The sequence below is a fragment of the Sceloporus undulatus genome, chromosome 2, assembly GCF_019175285.1.
Source record: "Sceloporus undulatus isolate JIND9_A2432 ecotype Alabama chromosome 2, SceUnd_v1.1, whole genome shotgun sequence".
NCBI lineage: Eukaryota > Metazoa > Chordata > Lepidosauria > Squamata > Phrynosomatidae > Sceloporus > Sceloporus undulatus.
In genome coordinates, this window is record NC_056523.1 from 252,783,875 (window position 1) to 252,800,166 (window position 16,292).

Below are 16,292 nucleotides of genomic sequence, written 5' to 3' on the forward strand. Positions count from 1 at the left end.
ATGCATTTGTATTTTATTTCCCCAATGAACACTTTCTTTGCTAAAATATTCTTTTTAAATGCAGTTTTTCAATTGTTTAATCAGTGAAGTGCAGTTCGAGATTTGGAGAAGTATGAAAAAACAACAGATAATTCTGTTCCAGTTGAAAAAGTGCAAATTAAATAGCCTCATATTAACAGAAACCAAATGAATTTTACTCCCATCTATAAAGCTGACCCAGTTTTCACTTTCTAGATCAAAGCTGGAAATGCAAGCCAAATGTTCAGACAGAAGCTATCAAACACAGGCCCAAAACAAAGCCCAGCTATCCTCCAAATCTTAGTGGTCATTCCTGCCCCCCAAACCTCTGTGGCTAGGGAGCTGCCTCCAGTCCATTGTGCTTGCCAGAGTGTGAAAACTCAGTGTGGCAACTGAATCTGTAGAGACTTGGTCCTTAGACAACCATGGCCTGGAAGCCCTGATGAAATTATGTTTCAGATATAAAGCAGGCATAAACCTGAGCTTTACTGGAGGAGAAGTCACTAAAGAAACCCCAAGCATAATGTCTGAGAGAGAGAAAAAAACACTGTATATCTATTTATTTGATATATTTCTGTCCCAATGTACCAATTATACAGGAAGCATCTATTTGTTTGGCATAGTTGGTGTTAGCAATTCTGATGCATAAAGGAGGAAATATGCAGTGGCTTAGTGGTTAAGACACCAGTTCTGATGATTGGAAGATCAGAAGGTTGAACAGTTTGAGGCCTGAGTGCTGCATGATGGGGTGAGCTTCTGTCACTAGTCCCAGCTTCTGCCATCCTAGCAGTTCAAAAGCATGCAAATGCAACAAGATAGATAGGTACCACTTCTCAGTGGGGAAAGTAACAGTATTTGGTGCAGTCATGCTGGCCATATGACCACCAGAGCAGTCCTCGGACAACGCTGGCTCTTCGGCTTAGAAACAGAGATGAGCACTGCTCCCCACAGTTGGTTACAACTAGACATTCATGTCAAGGGACTACCTTTAACCTTTACCTACAGTAAACCTTGGTTAATAGTACAATGCTGTTTGCTATAGAGCAGTCATACTATACCACAGTTATGATTTTTGTTACACAGTTACAAGGGTCACAGTTATGATTTTTGATGGCAGGAGCAGTTGAAGGGTTGGTGGTCAATTTCTAAAGACCATCCATACCATCTGATCTCACCTATCTTTTCTCATCTTGCCCTAAATTCTCCCAGTAGAACCAGCTCTTCCTCTCCCTTCTACACCAAAGACAATCAAAGTGATTTTGCTATCACTGTTCAGTCTTCCAAAATCCTCTAGCAGGCCAAAGTATTGCTCCTAACTCAAGGTCTGGAAAGTGTAAACATTTCTGTATTTCATTCTTCTGCCCTGGCTACAGACTACTGTTATCTGTTTTACAGTATACTGATCATGCCAGCAGATGACGAGTTCTCCCAGATCCCTTTCACATGTACTGTTGTCAAGCCAGGTGTCCCTCATCTTATACCTATGCATTTTATTTTTTCTGCCTAAGTGTATTTTCTGCCTAAGAAATACCTTATATTTCTCCCTGTTGAAATTCATTTTGTAACTTTTGACCCAGCTTTCTAATCTATTAAAGTTATTTTGAATGATGTCTTTTGGGATATTAGCTATCCCTTCTAATTTGGTGTCAGCTGCAGATTTGATAAGAATGCTTTCTATTCTTTCATCCAAGTCACTGATAAAGATGTTGAACAGCTCTGGGCCCAAGACTAGCGGCACTCACTAGCCACTTCCCTCCAGAATGAGGAGAAGTGGTTGGTGCACCCTTTGGGTGCAACCAGCAATTGTTCTTTAAAATACTTTTCAGTGTTGTATCTTGTAAACCTGATACTAATTTCTGTCCATAGTCACTTCACACTGCTTTACCATTCCTGACACTGGTAGTGTAAGCTACTTGTTGTGTAACTCTGTAGCCACTATTTATTTATTTGCACATTATAAATTACTTCGTGTCTCCTCCTGCAGCCAACCATGCCCACCATGAACACACTAGGATGATAACTCTAATGAATTATCAACAAACTGAATCTTCAAAGTTGAATTATTAGAAATCTTTCTATCATTGGATGATAAGAGATGCTTTCTGGCAGCTCCTATAATATATTGCATGTTTTTTTCTTCCTGCAGTTTATGGCATTCTGTCAAATCTGATACTGTACCTTAGTGTGCAATCAAACCCACAAAATTAGTTGAAATATTTCTTTTAAAATTCCTGTTACAACTAGACATTGGCAGCTCCTTGGGGGAAAAATACCAAACTCTTCTCCCCTCTCTTACAGCCAACTCCTACATCATTCATGTATTGCGTAAAAATTTGAAGAAAAATGAACAGGTAAACCACAAAATGCTATGCTTATTTAAAATAAATAAAGAGGAAGGAGCCATCAATGGTTCCTAGTGAAAACAGCTATATATTGCCAGAAGCATAGGATGGAGGGAGTTGTTGCAATCACGTCCAACTAGATAGGGCCTTGGTATGCTCCAGTATGGCTCTTCTTATGTTTCAATATTATTAAAATATAAGATGTTGCCACAAATGCACAAAAAGAAGTTAGCCCCTGGGAGATTCGTATCACCTGTTTTATCTTGAAGCCTTTAGTCCAAAAAGATAAATTGATGGTACTTGGTTTGACTTCATTTGACTGGCCAACGTGGCACAGTGGTTTGATCGCTGAACTATGACTCTGAAGATCAGGGTTAGAATCCCTGCTTAGCCATGAAAACCCAGAGTGATCCTGAGCAAGTCATACACTCTCAGAGGAAGGCAAAAGCAACTCCACTCTGAACAAATCTTGCTAAGCAAGCCTTGTAATAGGGTTGCCCTAAGTTGGAAATAACTCGAAGGCACACAAAATCAAATGTCCCTGGATCTTTTACTATTTGGATATGGATCCCATAAATTCATGTGGATTAATGATATAGGATTATCATTAATAATATAGGAGATAATGATTGGGATGTGGTGGCTCAGTGGTTAAGACACTGACAATGGCAAGGTCTATAGGTCAGCAGTTCAAGACCCAAGCACCGCATGACAGAGTAAGCTCCCGTTACTAGTCCCAGCTTCTGCCAACCTAGCAGCTCGAAATCATATAAAAGTGCAAGTAGATAAACAGGTACCACTTCGGTGGGAAGATAACAGCATTCTGTACAGTCATGCTGGCCACATGACCATGGAGTCGTCTTTGACAATGCTGGCTCCCTCAGCTTATTAATGGAGATGAGTACTGTCCCCTGCAGCCAGACACAAGTTGAGAATCATGTCAAAGGGGAAACCTTTACCTTTTTAATGATATAGGAGTCTAAAAGAACCATTGTGGTCATTTCAGAGGCAGCTCACGAATCAAGTGGAGGGAACTTCCCCCATTATTTTGGAGACAGAAGCCACCTCTGCTCAGTCCACTGGCTCTCATGGGGTCTATGAGTTGATTTGTTTCCTATCAGCTTCCTTCACTGTTCAGCTTTCACAACCATACATAAAATGGGAAATACAATGGAATGGATTATCCTAACTTTGATATTAATTATGTATCTTTACACTTCACAATCTTCTGTAGTTCCTTCATAGCTGCCCTTTCAAGTCCTAGTCTTCTTCTGATTTCTTGACTGAAGTCTCTGCTCTGATTGATAACTGAGCCCAAGAATGGAAAATTTTGAACTATTTGATCTATTCAGCATCTGTTTTAAAATTATGTAGATCATCTGGGATCATAATTTCTGCCTTGACCTTCTTTAATAATCTTTCCACATCTCTGAAACTTTGTTAATATTATGGTGTCATCTGCATTTCTTAGATTGTTCATGTTCCTTCCTCCAATTTTCATGCCTCCCTCTTCTGAGTCCAATCCTGCTTTTTGTATGATGTTGACATGCAAGTTAAATAGATACGGTAATAGACTGCAGCCTTGCCTGACTCCCTTTCCAGCTGGAAACCATTTCATTTCTACATATTCTGTCCTGATAGTAGACAGAGGTTACGCATCAGGACTATCAAATATTTTGGCACACCTATTTCTTTAAGACTGATCCTCACTTTCTCATAATCTATACAACTAAATTCTTTGCTGTAGTCAATAAAGCACAGGCTGGACTTCTTTTGAAACTCATTAGTACTTTTCATTATCCAGTATATGTTGGCTATATGATCCCTACTGCCTCTTCCTTTCCTGAACACTGCTTGAACATTTGGCAATTCTTGCTCCATATATGGTAAGAGTCTTTGGGGTGCATCTACATACCACTTTAACTGCCGTGGCTCCACTGTACAGAATCCTGGGATTTGTAGGTTTGTGAGGCATCAGCACACTTTGGCAGAGAAGGATAAAGATCTTGTAAAACTACAAACCCCAGGATTCCATAGGATGGTGCTATGGCACTTAAAGTGGTATCAAACTGCATTATCCATGCAGTGTAGATGCACCCCTTGAGACAAACTTTAAAGCTGTATAGAACTTAAGAACAGGGAAAATATCCTGGAACCTTCAAACAGGTTCAGAAGTGCAGCTGTTCCAGTGCTGAAATGAAGTTTTCCCTGAAACCCATGCCAATCAGCAGCATATGTACTACATTCTGAACTAAACCAATACTTCTAATGGAAATTCAGTTTTGTGTTCTTACATGTTTTGAGTTGTCTTGGAAGAATTAACCCTGAAAGGTGGTCTATGAATAATATACAGTAATAAATCAATAATATAGCTCCAGATACAACACACTGCAGTAATCAAATATGGGCTATCTACACAAGGAGAACATGAATTTGGAAGCACTGTAAATCAATACAGTGACATTCAAGGTTTAGTTTTTTTGTTAAAAACAAAACAAAAACAAAACAACCAAATGCATAAATATGTATAAATCTTTCCAAGATTAACTTTCTGAAACACTTTTGCATTTAATAATGGTTTCAGTGGAGATGGCAGGTAAAATGATCCTTTAATGTGGGGATCTGGAAAATGTTAGTATATGAAGTACCAAGTGTGACAAGACAACTGACAAAGCAATTCCATGCATATTTTATTCAAAACCAGGCTGCATTATATTTGACAGAACTTACTTCTTAGTTGCTGTTGTGTTTAGTGTCAGTGACTGAGTTAAATACAATCTTAGGGCATGGAGGGAAAACAAAATAAAATATTCTGAGATCAAGAAATAGTTCCTTAGAATATTACACAAAGAAACTTAATATGTATTCCAGGACAATGCCATGAAGTGATTCAGGGAAAAGCCACTCAGTACCAGTAGGTTTACAGAAGTCCAAGAGTGCCGGCATAAGTAGGAAACTGTGGAAGAAAATGTTACAAGAATGATTTTGAGTACTGTTTCTTTTTGGTCACTGACTTTTTCTCCCTTGTTCTGAGAACTTGCCCACCAGGTGGGTTTTTGCAGTCCTTATATAAATATTTCAACTCTAATAGCTTTAAACATACACTGCTAATCACTCATGTTGGAGTCTGGATCATCTTAAAACTCATTCAAACTGTATTCTCACAATGAAGTTGGAGCTGGGATTTTGGAAGTTTATAGTTCACTTGCAACAGATTTTAAAGGTATATCTTCTAACACTGAGTCTCTAGTATTCCAACAGACGTTACATGAAACAGACTGGTCTCTAACATAAATAATGACAATTTCTTGAGAGGCAATAATTTTTAAACAGCTTTAACAACAAAAATAAAGTGACTTTATTGCAACGACGATGGACATCTATTTTAAGTAATTTGAAGTATTCACCTTATTTGGCCAATATTGTTCACCATGTATTTAAACTACAATCAGGAAAGGAGAGAGTTGGCTATGCTCAATATCCTCTCCCGTATTAAAAGGAAAGGTTAGCAAGTGTTGACACCAGGGCCTAAACTATGTGTCCTGTGATTCAAAATTGCTAATTGTGAGATAAAAGAAGGCTGGAAGCAGGAAACATATATAGATTTGCTGAGCAACTCTGAGAGAACAGTGGTTGGAACTTTTCCTCAATGCACTGTATAGCCTTTCCATGCAAAGGGTATGTTCACACAACATGAGGATCCAAAGATACACAGGCTTAGCTCACTATTGTATACACTAGTGAGCTAGTGCATGCTGTCTATTGCATAGGGGGAAGCTTTGTTCTGTGGTTTATCACAGGTGTGGCTAATGGTGTTTTAGGCCTACAATTCCCTTCAACACTGGCCAGTAAAACCATTCCACTAACATCCAGCAGGCGAAAAGTTTTGCCTCATCTGATTTTAGTCTGCCATGTGAATCTGGGCACAGCTGACAGTCTGATTTCTCTCCCAACAAACCAGAGATAGAATCCAGTTTGTTGTATGTTTGTTTGTAGATTCAATCTCTGGTTTGTTGAGAGAGAAACAAATCCAGAGTGGCAAATGCACCCTGGTTTGCATGACATGATAAACAAACCATGGCGCAAAGCCCTAAGGTTTGTGTAGCCGCTCCCACTGCAATCAGGAGTGATTGAGTAACATTCATTAGCATGCTATGAATTCATGGTAAAGCAAAGTTCCCATGGACCCCATAGCTTACGGTGTTATACACCTGTGTCCAATATGTACAGCTGCTACAGAACCGAGTTTCTATAATGGTTGTTACAAGCAAGAATTTCAGTAGCGCAAGAAGCAACATTTGCTGAAATTCCTTCTTCAGTTCTATTAAAGATACATGAGTCCAGTCCTATATTTAATCTGATAACCCTTATGTTGTCTCATTCTGGGTGAAAATAATTGCTGCTTATCCTGTTAAAATAGGGATAAGACAACTTCTGGTCCTTTAGTTGTTCTGGGAGCTGAAGTCCAAGTCTCACCCGCTGTGGCCAATAGCAAGGTATTATGGGACAGCCAGTATGATATAATGTTTTGAGCACTGGACCATGATTCTAGAGGCCAAGGCTTGAATCTATGCTCAACCATGGAAACCAACTAGGTGACCATGGGCAAGCCACAATATCTCAGCCTCAGAAGGAAGCAAAGACAATCCCTCTCTGAACAAATCTTGCCAAGAAAATCCTGTACAGTAGTTGGTTTGCCTTATGGTTGCTGTAAGTCAGAAACAATTTGAAGGAACACAGCCTGAAAGTTCAAAACTTTGGGAGGACCTACAGTTTCCCTAACAATTTATGAATGACAGTTTGAAAGTGACCCAGAACAGCAATCTATATTAGATACACTCCACTGCAGCCTATTAAGCAGCCACACTAGCAGGATTACTAAACAACACCCAGTGAAATTTTATGCACATTCTCCTATGAGTAAACCCCACTGAAATGAATGGAAGTTCTTCAGAGTTAAGGTTAATACAACTGAATCCACAAGTCTATGTGATTAGTTAAGGTAAGCAACTCCCATACTAACCCCCCCCCCAGTCTATATTTATACAATCATCAGGATTAGACTCTCTTGTACATCTAATAGCAAGAATAAAAAAGAGATGGATTTCCCCCTCTTTTAACTACTTTAGGAATTCAACATAGATGCTAAGGTGTACTGAGCCTGCCAAAATCCTGCTTTGCACATCATGCAGAAGCAAAAGGGATAAAACCCACAAATAATTATGCCTTCTCTTTCTAGACATCTGGCTCAATGTCTGTTTCTCCTTGGTGAAACGATTAGCTGTTTCCGTATCTGGAGTCATACATCTTATCAGAGGGGAAAGGGGAACCCCTTTACCACATCTTCACATGGTGAACCAAATCTCTCTTGCTCAAATAATGTGTGAAACTACCCTGCAATCTTCAGTGTGCAGCCTTTATGCTATGCCAATTTAGACTAGAAGAACAGCTCAATTAGGCCTCTGAATCACGAAAAAACCTTCCCTTATTACAGGTATCTCTTTTCGTATTACACAGTATTTTATCAAAATATGGGCACAAGTCCTGTTTAAAGGAATGAATGTGTTGCAAAAGATTCTATTCATCTGAGCTGATTACACCATTCATGCCCAAGCAAAGAAGTAACACCAACAAAGATGGGCTTTCTAGTGTTCAGCCTCTGCACAAAGTAAGAACCACATTTTCCAGATTAGTGTTACCCACTTAGTCCTTTGCTTTGTACTTTCTCCTGTTTACACTTTTGTCCATGGAAATATTAAACTGCTCTCACATATTATCCCAGTTTATGAGCCGAATATTTATGTAGTACTCTCTACTGAAGACAAACACATGGTATCACCAGACATTTTGCTTTTGCTGAGTGATGCAAAGTAGGCCAAAGAGAAAAGTAAACAGTGTGTCCTTTCCTTTTAATCAACCCTCCTGAGAAACACATGAATTACTAAATACAGATTTACAACTTTATGTTGGGTGTCATATTAAGTTATACTATGCCATCTTAAACATTTAAAACCAGTACGTAAGTCCAAATTCTCAATTACCAGGGAGCAAGAGTGGCTCCTAGGAAAGTGAGTTTAGGGTTTAGTCAGAGATTCTTAGAAAACAGATACTGAGGTCAACTGTATCTATTTCGATCACAGAAAGAACTGAAAAAGTAACATGAAAGTGTTGGCAAGCCAAGCATTTATTTTGTCATATCTGCCTCTCCCAAGAGTAATGTTCATATTATTCATTCAATCACAGTGGAATTTTCACTCTGGTAATCAGGACACTGCAGGCGTTAAGCTGTCAGGAAAAGTAGCTGATAAGAGATGGGCCCATCAATCTTGGACGATGGACTATCCAAGTCAGCCAAGACAAGACAACTAAATCCGCTTGCCTTCTTGTGAGCCAAGTTTCAGTTAACTAGATTTATGAACATGTAGGTGTTCTGGGTTATAGCTAAAATAGCTAGAAACCAAAATGTCGCATTTGCTCAGCCATGCAGATATCAACTTTCATAAAATAAAAAGAAATGAATGAATGGTCTGTACAGACTCTACTAGAGAAGTCTAAATAAAAAGTAGAGAATGTGAAAACAGATAACAGCAGCAGCATGTTGATCAGTGTCTAAGCTCCCATGGCTTCCACATTCCTACGGCAAGGAGTACACTCATCATAACAATATGAGGAGTCCTGCCAGCTCTAAGCAATGGTCCCTCTTATCCTCGTCCGGTTTTCCATACAGTCAACTTGCTGCTTCTGGGAAAGCCCAAGAAAAACATAAACGCAACAACCCTTTCTTGTCACTGTGTCCAAGTTGCCAGTTATGAACCTGGACACTGGCTATCACCATCATGACTAGTATACCAACTTTCACAAATTAGTATAATTCATTTTAATAGCCATCTAAGTATTGTTGGTGCAAAGTAATGAAGGCCACCTGGGCAAGACATCCTCCTGAAGTGCCTCTACCATCTCACTGCCCTTACCACCAGCTGTTGCCATTGCTCCTCCTCCTCCTCACTGCTTTTCCTTCCATGCTTGGCAACAATACTGCTCCTCCTTCTCATCACCACCTCTGTCTATAACAGGGGAAGAAACAGGCAAACAAGCCAGTTGCAATGATGATAAGGAGGAGCAAATTGTGGAGGCTCATCCATTGGCCCTACTGGAGTGAAGGCCCTCAACAGGTATCTGACATGCCTACTCCTGATGCCAACCTTACATCTAAAATAGTAGCCCTCACTACATCTTCTGGCAACACAAACTCCATATTAATTATGCACTTTACGAAGAAGCACGTCCTTTCGGCTGTCCTGGATCTCCTACCAAACAGTTAAATTAACCTGAGTTCTGTGGTCATGAGGGTAAGTGAAAATATCTCTCTATCCATGCTCTCTATGCCAGGTTTACCTTTGCGGTATTCCACTAAACCCTTCTTATACATCTTTTTCCTCCTACCCTAAAAAGCTACAACTACTGTATCTTAAAATGACAATTTTAGTAACCCTCCTGTGCTATGTTTCCCCAGCCCTCCAGTATCTTTTCTGAATCACAGCAACCAGAAACATACACAATACTACAAAAAGTTAATCCATCATAGATTGCTATGAGAGCATTAAAACGCTGCTAGTTTTGTTCCCGGTGCCTTTCCTAAATGAACCCTATATGAACTCTGCCTTTTTCCACAATCACCATGTAGACATTTTTAGTGAGTTAACCCCCTTTTTTTTCCTGTCATAGGTTTCTGAACATACATTTAGCCATTTTGCTATATGCAAGAATACTCCCCAAACCACCATGTTAGTATCACTTGGAAGTCAAATTCTTTGATCTGCCACTTCAATAAATCCAGACTCGCTGTATGATGATCAATCATGTTAGCATAAATAGCAGCATGGCATAACATATCTAGTTGCTAACTATTTCAGCCAGCCAAGAGAAAGCAAGACTGAGTATGTACATTGACACAAGTCCCATTAAATAAATATACTCAAGATAGCACTGGAAAAGAATCCCCCCCCCAAAAAAAACACACAATCCGTGCCAAATATTGGTGCAAAACTCTGTTACCTAACACTGGGGGAGGGGGGGATAACAAACTAAATTCTGCCAGGAAGGCTTGAGTGTATAAATCTCCCTTGCTTATCCTCAGTCTGGTTAAGGAAATGCCACCCATGAAAATGAGAAAACTTAAAATAGCCGGATTAGTTGGTCTTCAACTTGCCCAGCCAATGTTTCTTCCCCATAACATTTAATTATTATTATTACTATTATTTATGTTATTTTATTTTCTCACATATCCCACTTTTCTCCCAAAATGCATGGACTCAAGGCAGTTGCACAGCCAGTGTGACTCTGAAAGCTTGCAACGTGTCATTGTGCATTTGGGTGGGCCCCATAAAGGTATCAATGGGTCCCGAACAGACAAGCCAAAATAAAGCTGCTTTGGGTCACTTTGGAGGTATGCTGTTTAAATGATGCATGTGTCCTAAGAGGATGGAAGCCGCGCCAAAGCTAAGGAGTGGAGTGCAGCTTTGACACAGTTTCTGTCCTCTTAAGATGCGTGTGTCATTTAAACAGCATACCTCCAAAGTGACCTGAAGCAGCTTTATTCTGGCCTGTCTGTTTGGGTCCATTGTTTGGATGTGATGGAGTTTGCTCTATGGCCAGCACAACTACCCTTAGATTTTATTTATTATTATTATTTTGCATTTTAAAACTGAAATTAATCAATGAACTCTTTTTTAAGAAAAGAAATGCAGTCCTTTGTCTCGCTTTTGGGAAAAAGAAAGAAAGAAATATAGTTTGGCTTTAAAAACCGGACCCCCCCCCCCTCAATTTGCTGCATCTGCCCCCATCTCTCTCCACCAAAGGAGCTCTGTAAGCTGCTTTGCAAACATTCCAACATGTGTTCCAGGCTGGGCTTCACATTTTCCCCCCTTCTAGTTCTTCTTTCTTTCTTTCTTTCTTTCTTTACCTTGAGACAAATGTGTGTGTGTGTGTGTGTGTGTTTTTCCTCCCTCAAAGCTGAAAGCTGTCCAAAAAAACAGGACCACACACAAGCAGAGGCTGTTCCTGCTGCTGCTAATGCTAAGGGGACACACACACAGAGCGCACACACAAAATGGCGGCTGGGTGGGCTCCTTTCCAGACAGGCTTCCCTTTCATGCACTTTGTGTGAGAGAGAGAGGGGGGAAAAGGAGTCAGTCCCCCCAAAGAGCCCAGCCGCCTCTTCTCAAAGGGAGCCAGGGCTGCCCCCAACCAGGGTGCCCCCCCTTTTTTATTTTGCTCAAAGGCTTCCCTGTTTCTTTCAAGCCTCCCTCCACTTTAAAAGCATCCCCCCCCCAGCATGGCTTGCAGAGTGTTGTGCCCCAAGGCTTTCTCCCTCTTCTTCCCCAGCCCCCTCGGGCCTTTCGCCAACCCCCCCCCCCCCTTCCTGAGGGTGAAAGACATGATGATGAGACCCAAAGCAAAGTGTCCAAGGCAAGGAGCGCCTTGGGCAGGGATGGCAGAATACAGGGCTTTGGGGAGCCCCGAAGCCAGGCTTACCTTCCACCCAGAGCTCCTCCACATTGGTTTCCAGGTTGGCGGCTCGTAATCCCACGGCGAAAGCCCCGAAGATGAGGAGGCCCACCACCAAGAACTTGCCGCAGTTCCTCTGGATGTAGCAGCCCAGCTTAAAGAGCAGTCTCTGGAACTGGGCTCTCAGCCACAGCGGGGCCTTTCTCCCCGTCGCCTTGCCCTGGGAGGCAGAGAAGGGAGAGCAGGGAAGGGAGGGAAAGGAAGGGAAGACAGGCGTCAAGGGAAAAGCCCAGAGAGGCCAGGAGAGAAGGCGGCTCCCCCCAACCTCCGGGGACGAGGGATGCCCAGGGGGCCAGAGGGAAGCCTTCCAAGATAGAGCTCTCTCTCCTCAGGAGGAGTGACACACAAGGACACCCCGCAGGCCCCCTCCCCCTCCCCTCCCCTCCCCTCCCCCAGAGGTGCAACTGGGGCTTTTTGGGGGGCTGTTTCTATCAGGTCTGGCTTATGCATACAATCCATGCGGAGTGTCTCTCAACTTGGAAGGCTCCCTTCTCTCAAGCCACCCATCTCTTGCTGGTGGAGCCTTCCTGACTTTACTGCGACCCCCTCCTGGGGGTTTCTGGGCATGCTTCTTTTTTTGCCATGTCCCCCCCTCCGAGGCTGAGAGAGTGTGACTTGCCCCTATTGCCAAAACCCCTCCCAGGCATTGCCCCCCGGAGACAGCAAGGGAGCCTGTCAAGGAACACCAGAGGAGAGGAGTCCCCTCCAGCCCCCGGCGTAGATGGAAGCTGGCGAGGGGCTTCCTCCCACCCCTCGGCCTCGGAGGAAAGGCCCCTCCGCCTGCCCCAGCCGAAGCCTTCGGGGTCGGTCCTCGGGGCTCCTTCCTCCGGAATCCTGGGAGTTGTGGAGGCCCCGGCCCTCTTGGGCCAAGCGCCAGGTCCCAGGGGTCTGTCGGAGGGAGCAAAGGGGGCCCAAAGGGCTGGAGGATGGCTGCAGACTTTTGAGGAAGCCCACCAAACCTGCTCCCGGGAGAAGGCAGCCGCATCCCTGAGGGAGCCCTGGGCTTCCTTCTCCCCCACCTGCCCGGGCATCAGCCAGCCATCGCCGCCGCTGAGCACAATGCAAACCCCGCTGAGTGAGGGGCAAGGCCATTCTGTTTTCTCCTCTCTTGCAGGATGGCCTTCTCCCCAGCTTTGCCAGTTCCCAAACTAACTCGCTGGCGTTCCCCTCCAGGGTCAGTTGGAGAGAGGCTGGGGCGCAAACCGACTTCCCCGGGGAAGAGCCCAGGATGCGGCGGGGGCAGCAGCAGCAGCAGGGCCCAGAGGGGCACTGCAGAGAAGGGCAGGGACCCCAAGGGCCATGAGCCCAGCCCTGCCCCGCCAGAGAAACGCCCTGCAGCAGCAGGGCTCCAGAAAGACCTCCAAAGGCGGCGAGCCCACCGCCGCCTTCCCAGGGAGGGAAGAAGAAGCCACGCCAGGGCTTGGCCTTTCCCTGGCTCCGAACTGTTGAAAGCCCCCAACCGAAGGGATCCAAAAGGCGGCGAGGAAGGAGAGAGAGGGGGAGACCCAGTCATCCCCGATGAGAAAGACAGAAGGAAGATGAAGGGAAGGGAAGGAGATGCACCGAGCGGTGGCTTGAGCCCGGGGCCAAGGGGGGCAAGTGGGGTCCGGGAGCACTAGGAGGGAGGCGCCCTCTGCCCCTGAGGACCCCTTTCCCGGACCTTGGCAGCAGGCAAGAAGAAGAAGAAGAAGAAGCCTTGTTTTGGGGGGGGGGGAAAAGAGGGGGGGGGGGGTTTGTGCACCTTCGCGATCTGCTCCAAGGCGAAGCCGGCGTCGCAGTAGCTGGGCCTCTGCAGATACTCCGGGTCGGGCCCCGGGGCCTCGGGGGTCCGGGGCGCCCTCCCCCTCCGCCGCCGGTGCTTCCTCCTCCTCCTCCTCCGGCCCCTTCCTGGGCCACCGCCGCTCCTCTCGGGCTGCTCCCCTTCCCCGCCGGCCCCTCCGCCGCTGCTGCTGGTGCTGCTGCTGTTCTCGGGCTCGCAGGCATCAACAGCCGGAGCCATGTTGCCTCCTCCTCCGCCACCGCCGCCTCCTCCTCCAACAACTCCGCCGCCGGGCTGGTCTGGGGGTCCTGGGCTGCTGATGGGGCTGCTGCTGCTGCTGCTGGGGCTGACAGACGGAGGCGGCTTCATACCGCCTGGGCTCCGGCTCCGGCGGCTGCTGCTGCTGCTTCTGCTCCGGGCGAGTCAGACCCCGCGCCTCCCATTGCGACATTTCGCGGGGATCCGGGGGTCCTCTTCCACCGCCGCCGCCGCTGCTTCCCACATCCAGGGCGCCAGGGGTGCTTTGGGGCCAGGGAATCGCCCAGGGGTCGCCTCCTCCCCCGCCAGAAAGACCTCTCGCCTGGCGGCTGGGATCCCTCACCCGGGGAGCCAAGGCAGACTCTTTCTCTTTGGAAGGCAAGAGAGAAAGAGCCTGGATTTCTCAGTGGTGCTCCTTCTCCGGGCGGTGGGTCATCCTGGCTGGGTCCAGAGCTTCAAGTCTGGCCCTTCCTCCTCTCCTCCTCTTCTCCTCCTCCTTTCCTTCTCCTTCTTCTCTTTGCTCCGCAGATGCGTGTGTGGCTGGCTCTTTCTTTCTTCCTCCAGCAGCAGCAGCAACAGCAGCAGCTCCCTCGCTTCAATCGATGGGAGAGAGGGAAAAAGGGCACTCTCTCTCCATTGGGATAAAGAAGAGGAGGAGGAAGGGTGAAAGGGAAAAGGCGGGGGGAGAGCCCAGGTCCCGCCCCCGGGGCTGTCAGATGGCTGGGCTTCTCGGGCTGCCATTGGCTGGGCTGGGGCAGAAATTACTCAGCAAACATGACTATTATTAGCTGCTTAGCAACAGCTCACCAAAGTCGAGAGACCACCCAGGCGGCTGTGTGTGTGCAGCATCCATCGCCTTCCTTCTTCCACAGAGCCAGCCTCCCGCTTTGCATGCAAGCCTTCCATTCAGGAATGCGCCGCTTCTCTCTTTCTCTCGCTCGCTTCCCCTTTCTCTCCTTCTCTCTCTCTCTCTCTCTCGTCCCCCACCAGCGCTTCTTCTTTCTCTTCTTTCTTGGCAAGAAAGACTGGTCCCTCTGAGTGTATGTGTTTGTTTTGGGGACAGAGAAAAAGGGGGTGAAAAGAGAACGAGAGGCACCAAAATATAGGTTTTTCTTTCTTTCTTTCTCTTTTTCTTTCTTTCTTTCTACTAAAAGGGAGACGAAACCGACGTCCTTAAAATAAAAGCCTCCCATTTAAAGGCCCTTTTGGCTCCCAGCTCCAAGGACCGACTGGGAGGTCCGGGTTGGATTCCCAGCCTTGCACAAACCATGACAGGGGGCTGGATGCTCTCTCTCTCTCTCCCTCTCCTTTTTCTTCTTCAAACCCAGAAAACGAGCCCACCGTTGGGGGAAAAACAAAATCCCCTTTTAACACGCGAAAACAATAAAAGCGGGGAGAAAGGCCGCCTTTTAAACACCTTGAAACTTGGAAGTCACTTGGGGTTTCTTCTTCATCTCCCTACTTTCGGGTGTTTAAACCTACTGGACATTATGTGTCTATATGTGTCTCTCTCTCTCTCTCTATTGTGCACGCTCCTCCTTAACGCGATTACAACCCGCGTGAAGTGAAGTCGCACACCGCCTTTTGGAGGCGGGCTACCGGCTGAAGGGGGGCTTCGCACGTGCCCCGGGCTTGGGATTTGGGGACTCCCTCTATTCCAGGATACTGACATTTATATGGCTTCGCTCTGGGGCCACAACAAGCGACACTTCCCAGAATTCCACAGCACAGAGCCAGAGCAGGTCAAGCAATGCCAAACCGGGTTTATTCCCGCAGTGTGGATACTTTCGTCCCCTCTTTGGCCGCGTCCTCCTCCTCCTCCTCGCTCCCTTCCCCCCTCCCTCCCTCTCCAGAGTTTGGGTGTCCTCTGGAAAGCGCCAAAGCCCCGGCGTCGTGTGGCTTCAAAAGGAAAGCGCGGTTGTGGGGCTTCATTGAAGGAAAAACTGGGCGGGCGAGGGAGCGCGGGAAGGAGTGTTTGTGGGGGGAGAGAGGGGGGTTGGGGGTTGTGGAAAGACCGCACATTCAGGGAGGAAAGGGAGGAGGAGGAGTCGAGGAGGAGGAGGAGGAGGAGGAGGAGGAGGAGGAGGAGGAAGGGGTTGCAAAGGGACCCGCCAACAAGGCTGGGCTTCCCCTCCAGCCCCGAGTCTGGCGGGGCTCCGGTTCCTTCAGCAAGGAAAGAAGGCATGGAGCCGAAGGGAGAGCCCCGAGGAAGAGGAAGGAAGGAAGGAAGGCCCCCCTCGCACCCAGTTGCCCCCCTCCCACCAGGAGAGAGAGAAATGCCAGACAAGCCATAGTACATTCCTCAAGGAGGGCTCTCCCCTTTACGCTAGCCAATGGCGAGACGCCTC

General features: G+C 46.0%; 1 protein-coding gene across 2 annotated transcripts in view; it reads right to left on the reverse strand.

The window, feature by feature from the left end:
- PTCH1 (patched 1) overlaps positions 1 to 16,292 on the reverse strand; it is a 130,688-nt gene that overhangs the window by 97,760 nt on the left and 16,636 nt on the right. Inside the window, exons 1-2 of one of the 2 annotated variants that reach the window (XM_042452005.1) lie at positions 13,669 to 14,573; positions 11,895 to 12,087 (exon numbers count right to left, since the gene is read on the reverse strand). In XM_042452005.1, the coding sequence (XP_042307939.1) occupies positions 11,895 to 12,087; positions 13,669 to 14,055 (580 nt within the window). In that variant the 5' untranslated portion in view covers positions 14,056 to 14,573. Of the gene's footprint in view, positions 1 to 11,894; positions 12,088 to 13,668; positions 14,574 to 16,292 lie in introns of those variants that run through there. The other variant, XM_042452006.1, reaches the window with a different exon arrangement.